Source organism: Xiphias gladius, chromosome 13 (assembly GCF_016859285.1).
Source record: "Xiphias gladius isolate SHS-SW01 ecotype Sanya breed wild chromosome 13, ASM1685928v1, whole genome shotgun sequence".
NCBI classification, from domain to species: domain Eukaryota; kingdom Metazoa; phylum Chordata; class Actinopteri; order Istiophoriformes; family Xiphiidae; genus Xiphias; species Xiphias gladius.
In genome coordinates, this window is record NC_053412.1 from 6,662,426 (window position 1) to 6,678,967 (window position 16,542).

A 16,542-nucleotide genomic window follows, 5' to 3' on the forward strand; every position below is an offset into this window, starting at 1 on the left:
CCGGTTTAAACATTTATATTATCATCAAATACAAGTCCATAATGTTTGTACTTATGTCAGAGTGTGTTTGTGCGTATTTGTGTGTAGTGTGTTTACAGTTGGTCAGTGGTTGAGGTCTTTATGCAGTGTAATCCCACAGCCTCTTTCTGGAAAACATGACTAGCAATGGAACCACTGACTCAAATTTTGGATCTCATTCTCATGACAAAGCAATTGTCCCATTTACAGAGGGCTCGGCAGGTATAAAAGAGAACGAGGGCACGTATGAGCACACACTTGCACACACGTACGTAGTATTTACATTCCATTACACACACATTCAAGGGAGAACAGACGGTGGAGCACAGCTAGTCCCAAGATGGGCAAGGTGAGTAGAAGTTGGAAGTTGGAATATAAAATTACAGCTGAGCATTTGGCTAGAGTAAGGTTAATGAGTGAAAAAGAACATCAGTTGACCTTTTGGAGTTTTATTAGACAGGATATCGGCTAGTCAATGAGAAAAATTGACCATTTCTTCGCTTTGCTACTCAGCATCTTCAGAGATCACTGTTTAAGTTTGCGAGCAATGAAACTGAATGCGCAAAATTTCAAAAATGTCTGTACAGCTACAAACTTAAATGTACAAGCTTACAAAACAATGATTACAGGCACAAAGTACTATTTTCAAGCGCACCTTTTTGAATGATCTCATATGAGATAATCGTACACCTACCATCCCCCAGATCATCTTCTTTGAGGACAAGAACTACCAGGGTCGCAGCTATGAGTGCGACAGTGACTGCACCGACTTCCACTCCTATCTGAGTTGCTGTAACTCAGTCCGCGTGGAGAGCGGGACCTGGGTGATCTACGAGAGACCGAACTTCTCTGGTTACCAGTATGTCCTGACCAGAGGCGAGTACCCGGACTACCAGAGCTGGACTGGCTTCAATGACAGAGTCAGCTCCTGCAAGATGATCCACTTTGTAAGCCTTCGAACACCGATTCTGAATTTCTAGAGGGCAGGGTTTAAAGATACAATAGTTGGCTGTATATTGTTATTCACTTTAAATGAATCACTAGCCAGTTTGGTCTTAGCCTGTGAAGATGCTGTGCTGCTATCCAATGCTATATTAGGTTCCTCCATTTTTACACATCTTCAGGGATATCAGCCTGTAAAATCAGAAACTGAACTGGGAGTAATACCTTTTTTTTTCTCTTTGAAAGCTTGAAGGATGAATATGAGACTGAATGACTTGTTAAGACACATGATATTTACGGTGATACCAATTAAAACCTACCTCTGACACTGCACATTCTTCGTTGTGTCATCCAGTCTGTATTTCTCTGCCAGACTTCCACCAAACTCTAGCCTTTTATTCCTCCAGCCGTGTTTGCACCATGTATTTGTTTATCCAGCTCGTCATCAAACCTCCAAATCACCGACCCCTTATTTTTTCCTCTCTTTTTCCCCTTTTCCCCCCTCCACCTGCTGTCTTCTTCTTCTTCTGTATCATCTTCACTCAGGCCAGCGAAGATACTTACAAGATACAGCTCTATGGTAAGGCGGATTTTGCCGGCCAGGTGTTTGAAGCCACTGAGGACTGTCCCTCTGTCCTGGAGAAGTTCCACTGGAGGCAGGTTCACTCCTGCAGGGTCCTGGGAGGTTGGTGGGTCTTCTACGAGCACCCAAACTACAAGGGCCGCCAGTACCTGCTGGAGAAAGGCGAATACCGCATGCCAGTGGACTGGGGCGCCGTCTGTCCCACCGTTCAGTCTTTTAGAATGCTAACTGAATAGCTACTTTCCGTTTATTCTTTTTCTTTTTTCTTGTTTTTCCTTCTCTGGTTGCTTAATTAGTCCATGATTGACACATGAGAGACCAAGATTCAGCTGCAACCATGGCTACAATAAACCTGAATGACAAGTATTACAGGGTTGTTTCGTCACTGTGTGTGAGTGTCTGGCAATACACGAGCAGTCTGCCATACATCAGGGATGGTGTTCTTGAGTTTAGCTTGAGTGACTGAAACACAGTTAAAAGCTCCAGAAAATAATAATAAGTGGACTTTGACTTATGAATCTTTGTCAGAGAGGACTGCTCTGTTGTATAGCAGCAGCAGCAGCAGCAGCAGCAGCAGGTCACTGTGGACTGACACACCCCGGAGTACACTGCTACACCACTGCAGCAATGTGGAAAGTTAAAGCACTTGAGGGGTTGTTAAGTTACTCTGATGGAAACCAAAGCTGTCTGCCACTGTAGGGGCTAATGCATCCAAAAATCTGAACACTCTCAGCCTGCCTTGGCAAGTGATAAATAGTATCTTAGAGTGTATATGATTAATATTTAAGGGGCTAAAGCTGGCAAATAAAGTAATTTAAGCTTCTCCTTATATCTGAAAAGCAGTGGCAAAAATGAGTGGTTTCAAGGAGATTCTGGAGAAATCAAGCCGATTACTTTGGGTTAACTGAATATAATGATATAAATTTCATATTCAATACTGTTCATTTATATAATTAAACATACAAAGAGTTTCGATCACTGAGGGATCGGTCGTCCTGCTGATATATCACTTAGTGTATGCAGAAGTGTCAAACAAATCGAAATGGAACTGTAAAACAAACTCTTTTATTATCAGATCTGGTAACACACGATGCTCATGATCATAGTTAATAATAGTTAAAATCGACGTATTTAAATTGTGGCTCACATGCCAAACTTTAGGCAAATGTTTGTCATGCAGTAAGTTGTGTGGCATGCTGGGCCTGTCTGTCAGTCCTGTGCCAGTGTCAGGGTCTTCTTCTTCTCTGTTCACACCGACGGCTGACCTTCATCGATGAAGCTGAGCTGGGCGGTATGCTCCCCCCACTCCATCTCCTGCAGGTTGAGGAGGGGTTCTCGGGGGTGTGATGCCATGCCGGAGGGCTGGAGAAAGGGCTGGAGGTGAGGCTGGGAGAGGGAATGGGGATAAGACCGGGATACGAACTGGGACCGGGGCTGGGAGTGGAGCTGGGACTCGGACTGGGACAGAAGCTGGTCGTGGGATTGAGGATGTGTTTGTGGCTCACCGCCAGGTCCTAAGTCTACCAAAAGGGGGATGATGGAGGACGGGTGGCTTGATGAAGAAAGAGAAGGAATGGAGGAGGATGAGAAGGGATGTGGCACAACTGCGTGTTCATGGGGAGAGCTGTCGAGTGACGGGGGGGCTGAGCAATGAGAGAATGGGGGAGCCCTACTGGCCTGATGAGGAACTGGAGGATAATGGCAGGTGATGGTTCGGGAGGGTGAACGCTGGAGTGGATCAAACTCTCCTTGTAACACCTTCATGCTCAGCCGAGCGGAGGACGGTTCAGGCACCATGACGGGTGGCGCGTTGTGATCGTCGGAACGGTCCGCAGGTGCATGTTGGGTAAGAAGGGGTGGGGCCGGGGAGCAGCTGAGTGAAGACACGCTGGGAGGCGGAGTCACGGCAGTGGGCAGCAGCAGCGCGGCGGGGTTGTGGAAGAGAGGTTTGAGTAGACGTGTCATTTCCTGCAGCTCCTGACTTACAGCAGTTACCTGACGGGAGAGGACGCTCATCTGAAAAGAGGGGGTCAGATGGAGGAGTCACCAATGCTGCAAATTTAAGTTACTGTGATACGAGGGAGTCAAGTTTCGGCTTATACAGTAGCCCTGCATTTACCGCACTTAGATAAAGCAGTTTTGACTCACAGCCAAGCATGACTTGCTTGTAAGGAACAGCAATGAGTCATCCTGAGTACACCTCATTTGAACAATGGACAGAACGCTGCATTTCCACTGAGACTCATAGAGAAAGTTAAACACGTCAACTTGCAATAGGCAACCAATAGAGGCATTTCAATGGGGCATCAAAACCAGTAGGATTTTAGGTGCAAGGAGTTGGTAAAGTTTTTTTAAAGACATTCATGATCAACAATATCACAGTTTCCTGTGTAACTCCACTACAACCCGCCTTACCTCATGTTTTAGCTTAGCAACAGTCTCCATGGTGTCGCCATCATCGTGGGCCCCTGTGGAAACGCACGCGCATACACAATTAGTGAATAAGGGTTTCAACAGCTACAGCATTTATTCAGTGAGATACCTTTGAAACTCAGACAGGGCGGATATTGGCATTTAAAAAATAAATAAATAAATAAAAAGGAACGTGGTGCAGTCCAGTCTGACGCATGTATGTACGAGTGTGTGTCTACCTGAGGTAGCCGAATCAGGGCTGGGTAGGAAACTGTCAGTCGCAGTGGGAGAAAAATCAAACTTCTGAGCTGCAGCGCTGTGGTTTTCTGACTCGATCCCGTCCACAAACCTGAGGACAGACAGACAGGCAGGAGGAGGGAATCAGTGAATTTCACACAAGGCGAAAAGGTAACAAATTAAGAACTGGTTCATTTAAATTCCGATTTGTAATGTGTAAAGTGCAAGTATTGGATTAAAGTGATAACTTCAACCTCAGAATCTTGATTATACCTCTGCTGTATATCATGTGAAGTCTCTTCTTCTGTGGTGTTCAGTGATTTTGTCAGAGGGCTGCAAAGCTAATAAAAATCTAATTATACAAAAAGTTTTAGAGTTTTTCTCATTAGGGATCTTCAGAACCCTGATTAATGCAATTGTTGATATCCTCAGTAAAACTTCTCAGTGTTAACATTCAAATGGATTTCTGAACTTTTTTGTGTCTGTTTTTAGGCCTAAATTCATTCTCAATGCTTAACAGTAGTGGAAATAAACAGTTTCTTCCGAAGCTGGAGAAATTAACAGGGTAAATCCCTTTGGGAGCACGAATGCGCTCAGTAAAATCTATGATAATTTGCCGATTAGCATATGAGACATCTTGTGAGCAAAGTTGACATACAAAACACGCAACAAACACAGAGAAACCAACACAGTTAGGTATAGACGTGTTTTTACAGCCTAAAGATGTAGCATTTATCATAAACAAATCTAATCCTATACTTTTAAGAACTTGGTAACGACATTTTCTTTAGTTTCATCCCTGTTGGGATCTGATCTTTTTTTTTTTTAAAAACAAAAAACAAAACATGCTGATCTCAGAAAGTGAGATCAGCATTTTCCTCTGCTTAGTTTAAAGTCTAGTTCACCGGTATGTAAAATTCGGAATCATGACTTGCATACTGAACCTCCCTAGCGAATGGATCGTGACAGGGGGCACTTATGGAAAAGTTATCCAGCCGGCAACAGTCAGCGGGTCAAAGGTTGTGCTCAGTGAGAGAGGTGATGACGGAGTGTTGAGGAGAAGCTGCACACACCTGCCTACTAATGACCAACCAGACTCTGAAACACTCACAGTAATTAAAGCTGTGTCCGACCGGACCCCTTCCCCTCATTCACACTGCGCCATCACTGACAGGTGTACTGACACGTAACACTGATTTGACGATCTGTCATCCCTCGAGCAAAGACGAAGTATTGCATTGCGGGATTGTTAACAAAAAGAAATGTGCTGTAAATGTTCTGTGCCACTGTGGGAATTTCTAATCTAAAGAGAGTCTTATTGTATGGAACCCCAGGTGTGCCAATATTAAAAATTTAATTTTATCAGATCTAAATTTTAGTTTTGTGTACATGTGACGAATGACAAAATAACTAATTAATTTAAATGTCCAATATTTTATCATCATATGTAGAAGTAAAAAGAAAAAAGCCAAAATTAACGAAATTTCACATTAAAACTTACATTAAAACTTATCACATTAATAAGTTTCAGTTTACTTCAAAGGATAAAACACTTTTTAAGAAAGTTTTTTTTTTTAGCTCATTTCTAACAAAAATTTCCTGGTCATTTTCTTAATGGCAGGAGTCCCTTGTGAAATCTCTAAATAAAACTCAAATAGAACAAAAAATAATCAAGGCATTAGTTGACATTATCTAACTGACACAGTGACGCAATTTATGCTTGTGTGCATCCTCACAAAGGTTTTCCAAAATAAAATGATTTCTCCAGCCCAGCATCTGCTGCCACCTCCCCAAGGACTCAGTGCAAACCAGCCTGTCACATAAGTCATAAGTCAAGTATAAATCACAAGGAATGCAAGTGAAATTACTTTCTACCACTGAATGAACTCGAGGCCAACGCTAAATACCCAGTCATTAAATCGACGAATGGCTCCCTACCGAGGGCTGAGGTCCGACTGCAGGCAGCTGAAGCTCACCACAGGGATCTGCAGGCTGGCGGGCCGAGTGTGACCGCTGGCCGGCCTGAAGGGTCTCGGCGGCAGCAGTGGGGAGCGCAAAGGGGAGCGCAGGGGGGAGCGCAGGCCTCGGCCCAGCCTTCCGAGGGCGGGCATCTTCGGGAGAGGGGAGCGTTCCCCCTCGGACCCGGATCCCTCCTCGTCCTCCTTGATGGAGGGAAGCTTCTTGATGATTCCTCCGTTGCTCTCGCAGTCTGCCTGAGGAATGAAAATCATGGCCTAAGTTGAATCATTAGTTTAGACAGAAAGACAGACGGCAGTAGAGAAACACCTGCACTACTAGCCCATTTCATGAACCAGTCTCAATCTTGACCAACTGACGAATCCATACAAAGTATGCTTACTTTCATGTGACTGGTGAAAACATGACAATAGTTTTTGCAACAAGAAAACAGTAGACCAACATGTCCACATTAATCCACTGATTTCAGTCTCTAAATGCCCTAGTTTAAGTTTGACTTAATAATACAGTTAAATCCCTAATCCACTGCTGAAGTAGAAAAGCTGTTTCAAGTTTGGATAAAATAGGTCAGTTTTGAATAGGATATTGTTGATGTAGCTCTGACTCTTGATACGGTGGAAGGAACTGATATAGAGGACTGTACACAGCCAACATGTCCATGTGGGCCACATAGAGTATGGATCAGAGATATCCATTTCATATTATTTTATGTTGGAAAGTTTTGTTTTGACAACCCAGATATATAGCAAGGGGGAAAAAGCTGCCCTCAAACAGCGCTCGGGTTTTTTTACGTTGGTTCATTTTTGATTCGCCACATGACACTTAGTACTACAGCCAAAATGGATATTTGAAGAGTGCCATAGGTTGCGGTTAGTTGTGTTGGTGTTATTTGGTTCCGAACAATTCCAAAAAATTAAAGAAAATTTAGAAAATGATTTCTTCCTTGTGGAAAACACGTCTGAAATCAATAACTCAACATACTTCTATCTTTTGAAAAACACTTTTGTTTAGGAACACACACACACACACACACACACACACACACACACACACACACACACACACACACACACACACGCAATGTTTACTTGAATGTTTTGCAGCTGTGAGTACCACCCACATTTCCTCAAATCAGTTTTTCTAGTACGCATAGTGACAGTTTTCACCATCATTTCTTCACCTTCTCCAGTGTAAACACACTGCAGACTAAAAAACCTGCTTGGATTTAGTAGGTAGGATGGAATTGGGACATTGCTTGTGAATTAATGAGAGGTCAGCATTGACAGCAGTTTTGAGGTGGTGGAGTTTTCTTTGACCAGATGGTGGAGCTACTGAGCTATTTAGAGGCTTCATTGAGAGTGAATAGTTGCAATTCACAATGGCTGCAGTGGCGCTGGCATCCATTCAGCTTATCAGCAGCGCTGCCAGAGAGCGTTCTCATTCAAAATCAAGCCAGCATCGACACCATTCCCAGGGACATTATTAATGATATCAGTTTAAAAAAACAAACAAACATGGATGACCTCCCTCAATGTTTATGAATCCTAACAAGTCCTATCTAAACAGACTGTCCTTTCAAAGTAAAATTCCTCCATTCAGCATCTTGTTACTGGTGTTTGATACATGTATTTAGGGAAGGCTATTAAAGTAGTATTTCCTGCGAGTTCTCTGGACTGAAATTTAAAGCTTATTAAATCACGGGCAAACAAATCCCATCTCCTCTTTTCCCTTTTTATTCCCTTCTCCCTTCTCCTCTCCCCCTGTCACCACCACCCTTCCCTTTCTCTCCCCTCTATTTGTTGTCTTCTCCATCCAGACCGTGGCTCACGTGCCCAGCTGGTATTTTTAGATCACAGAGGTTTAATTTTAGCAGAGGTTTCGGTGCAGAGAGGGGACTGTTTGGAATTTCAGTGTGTGTGTGTGTGTGTGTGTGTGTGTGTGTGTGTGTGTGTGTTTGTGTCTGTTTGTGTCGCATGTTCTTATGTGGTCACTGTATATGTGTGAGTTACACGGCAGTGCTTGCAGCATGTCCCATGTGTGTGAACATTTGTTTGTGTGTGTGTGTGTGGGCCTGAGTACCCCTCTGTGTCATTCAGCAGGGACAAATATGCTGTGTTACGGTACGCTGGTGTGTCAGAGTGTGATGCTGCATGCGGGAATGTCTGCAACACGTGTGTGTGCTTTTCTGTGTGTCGGCACGTGTATTTAAATATCAGTGAGGTTCCGCCTCTTCCTTCCCCCTGCAGCTTCCTTTCATCCTGATGTTTTCTCGTCTTGTCTCCATCTGGTTTTCGCTCTATATTTATCCAGCCAGGGACAAACCCCGTCCCTCCCCCACCCATCTGACAGCACTATTTTTAGTCCCACGCCACGCTTGGTGGTGGATGCACTACTCCTCTTGCTGTCCGTGTATATAGTGTGTGTGTGTGTGTGTGTGTGTGTGTAAGGTGCTTAGAAGTATATGGGGTTTTATGTGCATTCCAAGTTTTATTTTCAGGCTTTTTTTTTGTTTTCTTAAGTAACTAGTGTCGTTAAGTGTGACCTACAAAATTCCTCGCCGTCAGTACAGATGAGAATCAAAGTTTAGTTCCAATTTTTCAGGATCGTTTTACGTTCTGATATAATATGTAAACCCAGGATTTCTAGGGAAACAGTCAGCTCGTTATGTTTGGCCTCAAACAAACACAGTGAGGCTTCACTTAGCTACGATGCTGCACAGAGATGGAACTAATTTTCCTCCTTCATTTTTGTGCCTTCGATTGAATTATATAGTGCTCCACTGCACTTTGTTTCTTTGGTTATTTATTATTATTCTACTCTCAAACTGATTTTATTTTTGTCCTCATTCTGTTCTAAATGATGTTTTTGTGCATTTCTTTGCCCTGCGTAAAGCACTTTGAATTGCCTCTGCAAATCCTGTTATTTCAATTTTCAAGTTTCATTTGCAACTGCGCCTGGCCAAAAAATGGTTCAGCATGTACCCCCATAAAACCACAATATGTTTTTACACTTTGGTTTTTGTGCAGATTCAACAACGAGATATAACATTTCAGAGGTCCTTATTTAACCGACAGACGTGAGATTGGTATCATTTGCATCTAACTCTCGGAAAGAAAGCGAATGAGCTTCACAGGTCCTCCAGCATTTTATTTTTTGGTAAATTTTTTTTATGAAATGGGAATATACAGCACTGCTGTTTTTTTGTTTTTTTTTGTTTTGTTTTTTTTGTCAAAATTGGACTAAGCTGTGGATTTACAGCCAATTAGCAGAGATTGAGAGCTACATTCAGCCAGGAATGACCAGATACAGTATATGAATTTACCAGTAGATGTTGTTTGGCAGATGTCAATAACTAATACGATATTGTTCGTTTGAGAACATACTAAATCTACTGTATACCAGATAATATACAAGCGTAAAATATTAGACTTATTACTGGGAAGCTGTCAAGGTCCATTATGAGTAACTGTGTCCTATAGCTAAAAGTGAGGCATATCTAACAATCACATGGCCAGGTGTTAATAATTTTGTCCATGTATACAAGCCGAAACACAAGTCGGTAAACTTTTATGAAATACTGTACTGTCTCTTGATGTTTCTCTTGGATCTCTGCTCTAATTAACATGCTTACTCACAGTGAAAATGTGACTCAGTTATTTCCAGTATATGCTGGTTATTCATGTGTGCGCTACAGCTGAGATCCATCTGTAAAACCCTGGCATCTGAGTCGTCCATGTTTAGCTCATGTCTTTATCTGTTGGCTGAATCTCAAGCAGAAGCCGTGGCTTTTCTCCTCACTCCCAGTCCAGATGGCTAATCCTTTTCAAGTGCAAAGCCGTCACCCCGGCATTGCATAAAATGTTGGGGGCAGGAGATCGCTGCACAGCTGAGACTAATCTAAAAAACAGAGGAACAAACTTCTTGTGGCACTCATCCAAAATTTTCTTTAAGGCATTTAGAACATGAGATGATTCGTCTCCAATGCACTTCTATGCCTATCAATACAATGATATCAATAATGATAGTGATATTAATACATTTACAAATGAAAAAAAAAACCCTTGACTGCATTTCCAGGCAGTGATTATAAAGATACTTCATAGGACAAGAGTTGTAGCCCCAAGTGAAGGAGTAAAAGTATCTCAGGGTCTCGTTCTCAAGTGAGGGTAAGATGGAGCGTGAGATCCACAGCAGCATGACTTGTTTCCAGTCCTCACCTATGGTCGTGAGCTGTTGGTGGTGACTGAAGAATCAGAGGTAAAAGCAGCCGTGACTTTCCTTTGGGTGTGCAGGCGGACTTTGAGACAGGGCGAGGAGCTCAGACATCCATAAGGTCCTTCTTGTTCAAAAGAGCCAATTGAGGCTGTTTGGGTATCTGATAAGGATGCCTCACAGCATGTTCAACCGGGAGGAAAGACCCCCGAGCAGACCCGGAGCACGCTGGAGGGATTGCAGCCACCACAACCCGATAAGTGGCGGGAAATAAATGGATGGATGGATGGATGGATGGACAACGCCAAACTTTGCTGACACCGTATTTGTTTTTATTTGTCCCTAACTCTTATCCTATTGAAGATTACTGAAAAATGACAGTCTTAGTCAATTAATCATGTTTGTTGACTTACTTTGTTTCAAAAATTATGTTTAACCCTCAAAACTAAGATTTTCACTTTTAACGGACTCATTCAAGCATCAGTCATGATCGTACCTCCGCGTTGTGTCCTTCCCGGAGGTTGTACGTCAGGTCATGCTGGATCTCAGTGATGAACTTTTGGGCGTAGTCGGGATAGAGACAGAGCACCTCGCGGAGGCCTTTGAGGCTGATGTACTGCAGGTCACAGTAGGTCAGGGCCTTTACACAGGCGTTGGTCTTAATCACTTCCTCCTGCGTCAAACAGTGAGAGCCAATCAGGTCGCCCCGACCTGGAAGACGGAGACACAAGTAAAGAGACGCTAAGTGACTGAAATGTTGGGGTTCCGGGAGATGGAACCTCCGAGACCATGATATATAGTAAATAGTAAAAGTAACATCCAGGATCAAGACTACCCAAGTGTAGTTAAACATTTTCTGCATTTACAAGTTGATATGTGAGCGATATTGCATGGCAAGGCATGCATGTCATATTTGTACAGGACAAACGTGCACGATTCACAACCTGCCACTGGTATCACGTTATTCGGCTGATGGACAGGTGGTGGGAGTAACGTGTCAACAATCGACACAATGCGCTACCAAAGGCAGAGAAGAGGAAGACATGGATGTAAACAGTACACAATTTAAATTTTGTTTTTTTTTAATTGGCTTTGCAAATGTTATATGAGTAAGGAAATGCCCTAAACGATTTTGGTTGACCTCAAGGATTCACAATGGATTTTGGTGAGTAACACTGAATGTAAAAACATAACTTTTGTTACACTGCGTTATCATGGTAACACGATGGCCAGTCTCAAAAAAAAAAATCCAAAAGGAAAAACTGAACATTTTCAGCTTCAGGCAGAAGTGGTTACCATCTGTGTTTGGTCAGTTACTTTAACTGTCGTTGCACTGTTGTTAGGGTTGCCTGCAGTCTAATACAATGATAACTCCATATCGAGCTATACGAAATGACCACAATTCAATAGTCATAGTAGTATAAGTAAGTAAGTAATAGTGTAATCAAGCCAGTGTGTTTATTCAAACTAACCTCTGCAGAAGCCAATTCAAACTGTTTAGCTTAGGACATGGTGAGTAGCGGGACTGACATGTATGGTCAGGACAGTTTTATATTGGTGTTAAAGGAAACACTGTGGGATACAGATGGGCCGCTGTAGATTAGACTAGAAGGTCTGTATGATCCTTTTTTTCCTCCTCTTTTTTACTTCTGCTCCCTCTCTCTACCTCACCGCCTTCTCCAGAGCTGTAAATCCAAAGTGGCGATGCCAAAACAATTCGAGTGTGTGTCCGTGTCTGTGTATGTCTTTGTGTGAGAGAGAGAAAAAAGGGAGAGAGCAGGCAGGAAAAAACTGTGGGACGAAAATTAGAATGCCTGAGCAGCCAGTCTGTAACAAACTGTATACCTGAGAGAAAGCAAACCGGTTCGTGTGTGTGTTTGTGTGTGTGGCTTTGTTTCTGGGAGAAAAAGAATAACACAAAGACACACAGGAGGGAGAGGAGGAGAATGTGCATGTGTATGCTTGTTTCAATACCCACATGCATGTTAATGTACTGTACATACACAGCAGGTACACCGTGCTAATGAGTTCTCCCTCTTTACTCGCAGCAGTCACTTCATTATTTACACCAGTTAGATCATTAATATGAAAAACAGTGTTGCCAATTTGCTCCCTCTGCTTTAAATGGACCTGGACCGATTCCAGTGCTGGTTTTAAGTCTGTTTGTGTTTCTCTATTCTGTTTCATCCATGTTGTGCAGAATGGAGGGAGTGTCAGTGTACGTGTTGTAGGACTAGGCTCTGGAGAGGCTCTCGTTCTGGAGGAATGGCACCGAAGCAGGCTTCTGGTTCTAGCTGTTTCATCAGCTCACCTATTGGACACATGTAGTTTGCTGGTAATTGTAGGTAACTTGAATATTATTAGATTATCAGTGTAGAGGTGTTTGGTTGTGAATGGTAGAGTTTGGTTTGTCAGTATCACCCAGCCCCATTTTTCTGTTATTAGTATAAAACGACACAACACGAAATGGTGACTTAAAGCTGCAAAAAACTTTTTTCATATGAACAATGGATCAAATGACTACATGTAACGTAAAATGTGTCCCTTAATGTGCCATATCCACAGATAACTATCACAAAAGCCTGCAGTTCTACAGAGCTTTTCTGTCCCTTTTAGCTCTTTGTTTTGGTTTTCTGGCCTGGGCTGGTGAACATAGTTGAGCTAAAAGGAGAGTGAATACTGGATTTGCATTCATAAGGTGGCCAGAGACAAAATGTTAATGTTGCCCCATGTCTACTGGATGTGTTGGATGAATTTGCTAACACATTTTCCATAACAACTTTATAAGGTGGTAATATATCGCTGCTGTGTTTACAGTTTGTTCCGCTGCTGCCAGGTGGCAAAATAAATACAGAAATTAATTCATTGAATCATGCAGTAATGGTGTTTAAGGATTTCCTGTAAGGCTCCTGGCTGCGCCCCAAACTGTGCCATCAATCTCTGGGTCACACTCCATCTTTCAACTGATGATGTGTGTATTGTTGGCCCACAGGAACAGTTTAATATGGGGATGATTGCAGTTTTTATAAGGACTGGGCTGCTCTTCTTCATTATGCTCCTCTTCCTTAGAGCTGTCTGGCTGGCTATTAAATGCTGGATGTCTAATAACTTGCTCAGTGGTAAAAGCCCTTTCTCATCTTCTGCTCATAAAGCTCCAACCGGACTCCAAAATAGAAAAGAGATCTTGTAACCTCCGTTCTCTCCACTTGGTTCACAATCAATTGTACGGCTAATTTTAAGAATTATTATTATTTTATTATTTATTTTACATATTACTTAAAAAAGCACTTCATGGTCTTACTCCAGCATATTATGTGAATTTCCTGCTGATCAGTACACATTTGAAATGTTTACTTAAAACCCTCTCTGGACCCCTTCACCTCTCCACAAGTTTCTATGTGCTCCTCTGATGTTCCTGAAATTGGCCTCTTGTGCTTTTTCCATAATGCTCCCAGGCAGTTAATACACCTGAAGGTCTAAAACGAGATGTACTGTATGGTAACGGCTGGTGCAGATTGTTTCTGTTGTTTTCTGCAATGTTGTGTAGCTTATAAAGGCGCCATCGAATCCCTCAACCAGTCCATCAGTCTAGGGTGGTAGATTATCAACTACACCTGCATCAGTTGAGTCTCTGACACATCTTTGTTATCATCTTGGATGTGAAAATTGAAAAAAAAAAAAAAACCTTTCCCAATAAAATGATGCTACATTTTCACTTGTGAAAGAAGCAGGAATACTTGGATGGGGGCTGTAGCCTTGGCTGGACTTAAAGAGAGGCCCCACAGCGTCCATGGCCGGGGAGATGAAGAAGGTTTTATTGATTCGGCTCCAGTGGTGAACCTCCAAGGAGGGGTATTAGGCAGTTGCCCGTCCTCCCTTCCATCTTCTTCCTGCCTCACTCGCACGCAGATGTCGGTTTCGGAGTCACTTTGCTGCCGAAATCTCGGAGGGCTTCTACGGTTTGGAGTCCAAGGCAGAGAAGCCCTTCAAGATTCAGGTAGAAAAATGACTCAGTCAGACTGCGGGCCCAACAGGAGGCTTGACTCCAACCCCCTAACAGGGAGCATAGCCCACTGATGTACTTACCTGCTTCTTTAACCTGGTTGTGGGCAAGAGGGTGGAAAATTGATGGATGGATGGAGCCTACCATATTATCTCATAGAGGGAATGGGAGCTGTCCATGGTGCTGAAACTCAGCGGTGTTGTCTGTGTGATATGGGATGTGTCTGTACCGTAAGATATATTATTATGTTTTTTATTATTTAATATGTGCATTTCTATTGCTAGTGTGTCAAAAAAAAATATTATATATTATATATATTCTGATAATATTATTTCACTTTTTGGAACTAAAATTTCAATACTCAATATAAAATCTTTTTTTTAAAATCACATGTACCATCAACCTAATAAAATGTGTATAAAAAAACACAAGAATTTCACTAAAAAGTAGAGTAATAAATACAGTCCAGCTTTTATCTTTCATTAGGATTGAACCACTATGAGTTTTGAAGACTGGTATTGATAGTTTTATTGTTTACATTGATGCAGCTATTTGCTGATTTTTGAGCCGCTGTTCAAAATGTTTAAGTTTTCATGCTGAGAAAAATCTAAAATGTAGGGTTTTTTTTTTGTTTTTGTTTTTTTACCCAGAATGGCCAGCACGGTGTTGTCCTTTAGTACTTCCATGGAGCCCGAGCACACAAAGTAGATAGCCTGGAGGGCGTCTCCCTGGCGGATGAGGAACTCCCCAGGAGCGCAGAAGGAGGTCTTGATGATGAGGGAGAGGGAGCGCAGGCAACCCCTGCTGGCTGATTCAAAGAGCGGCAGCTGCAGCAGCTCCTTGTTCAGGTGCATGGCGATGTCGGCCCTCAGCTCATCTGGGAAGTCCTTCAGCAGCTATGAAGGAAGTGAGAAGGAAAAAAAAAAAGACCTCTGCCGTTAGACAAAGGCACACAAAGAACAACAGGATGACTATGAAGGTAAACTATGCGGGCCCTACCTCTGTTAGTGTTAGTGGCTTCTGGCAAAATAAAACCTTTCAGTTTCCCACATAGTCACAACCAGCTGATCATGCATATCCAGCAAACAGTTCCTTTCCTTTCAAAGTATTCTATCATTGCTCATTTACTCACATCTCACCCATAACAGCAAATGCAATAGCCCTCATGAACATTATCTGGTAAACTGCTACTGTAATGGAAAGGGAAACTTTACAAGTGAAAGTTGTGGGTTGTTATTACCTTAAAGCATTAGTGTCTTTCCACCATCATGTTATCATTTTTAAAAGGATTATCTAGATTTGAAGCCACGGTAAAACACACCAAGAGTGATTTTAGTGTCTATGAGGGCATTAATCCATGAAATTAAGATAGCTGCCTCGGCGTGATAGAGCCCAAAACAAAACCCAAATCCTCTCAGTGACTTTGAGCCGTTTCTTTAGTTTGCCTGGAGGGCAAGTCTGCGGATTTGCACTTTCAATTTAAGAAGCCAATCCGGTTGATCCCATTCTAACTGACAAGGTCATTCAAACCCAAAGAGGTCATATGACCAGTTCAGAAAGTTAAAGGTACAGTCCAACATTTTCCGGAATATACTTCTTTTCTTTTTGCCATTTAGAGTTATATCACATTGATACTGGAGACTGATATCAGTTTGATGATCCACGATGGGTTTAGCCTAGCTTAGCACAGAGACTGGAAGCAAGGGGAAAGTTTTTCCAGCCACACTGCTTCACATTCATACAGTTCCATCTGTTCACATTGTCTCGTGGCAAACACATTCGATCGGTTAACATTAATCTCAATTCATTCGGTCATTCTTGATGCAGTGTGTCCCTCCTACCTCGCTGACGTCGATACCGTTGTTGACGGACCAGGTCGTCTGGAAACATTCCATCATGCGTTGCTCAAGAGCCTTGGGCAGCCGGTGCACCCGGATAAAGTCCTTCAGGTCCTTGGTGCGGGTGTGGTAGAGGGAGCGGCGTGAGTACATCCTCTGGATGATGGCAGTCACATTACCAAACACCACAGCATGCATTAATGCTACAGTGTAGATGGACAGGGGGACAACGGAGACCAGAAAAGCTTGTCTCAGTAAAAGATTTCTCACAACAGTTCAGTTTTGGGGAACTGAACTACAGGATGAAATGAGCAGTTAAA

The 16,542-nt window shown here is 42.6% G+C and overlaps 2 protein-coding genes across 2 annotated transcripts in view; one reads left to right on the forward strand and one right to left on the reverse strand.

The window, feature by feature from the left end:
* Nucleotides 1–328: 328 nt before the first annotated feature.
* Nucleotides 329–1,779, forward strand: LOC120798169 (gamma-crystallin S-like). Its single transcript, XM_040142266.1, has 3 exons — nt 329–367; nt 723–965; nt 1,507–1,779. The coding sequence occupies exons 1-3, from the start codon at nt 359–361 to the stop codon at nt 1,777–1,779; spliced, it is 525 nt and encodes a 174-aa protein (XP_039998200.1). The 5' UTR covers nt 329–358.
* An 873-nt stretch (nt 1,780–2,652) lies between these two features.
* Nucleotides 2,653–16,542, reverse strand: part of LOC120798102 (potassium voltage-gated channel subfamily H member 3-like) — a 32,448-nt gene continuing 18,558 nt past the window's right edge. The window contains exons 9-15 of the mRNA XM_040142134.1: nt 16,226–16,425; nt 15,031–15,280; nt 10,878–11,092; nt 6,131–6,405; nt 4,195–4,304; nt 3,959–4,011; nt 2,653–3,559 (exon numbers count right to left, since the gene is read on the reverse strand). Coding sequence (XP_039998068.1) covers nt 2,792–3,559; nt 3,959–4,011; nt 4,195–4,304; nt 6,131–6,405; nt 10,878–11,092; nt 15,031–15,280; nt 16,226–16,425 — 1,871 coding nt within the window. The 3' untranslated portion in view covers nt 2,653–2,791. The remainder of the gene's footprint in view (nt 3,560–3,958; nt 4,012–4,194; nt 4,305–6,130; nt 6,406–10,877; nt 11,093–15,030; nt 15,281–16,225; nt 16,426–16,542) is intronic.

Coding starts and splice junctions, on each gene's coding strand:
- LOC120798169 (XM_040142266.1), top strand. Junction 966..1,506: donor CCTGCAAGATGATCCACTTT/GTAAGCCTTCGA, acceptor ATCTTCACTCAG/GCCAGCGAAGATACTTACAA.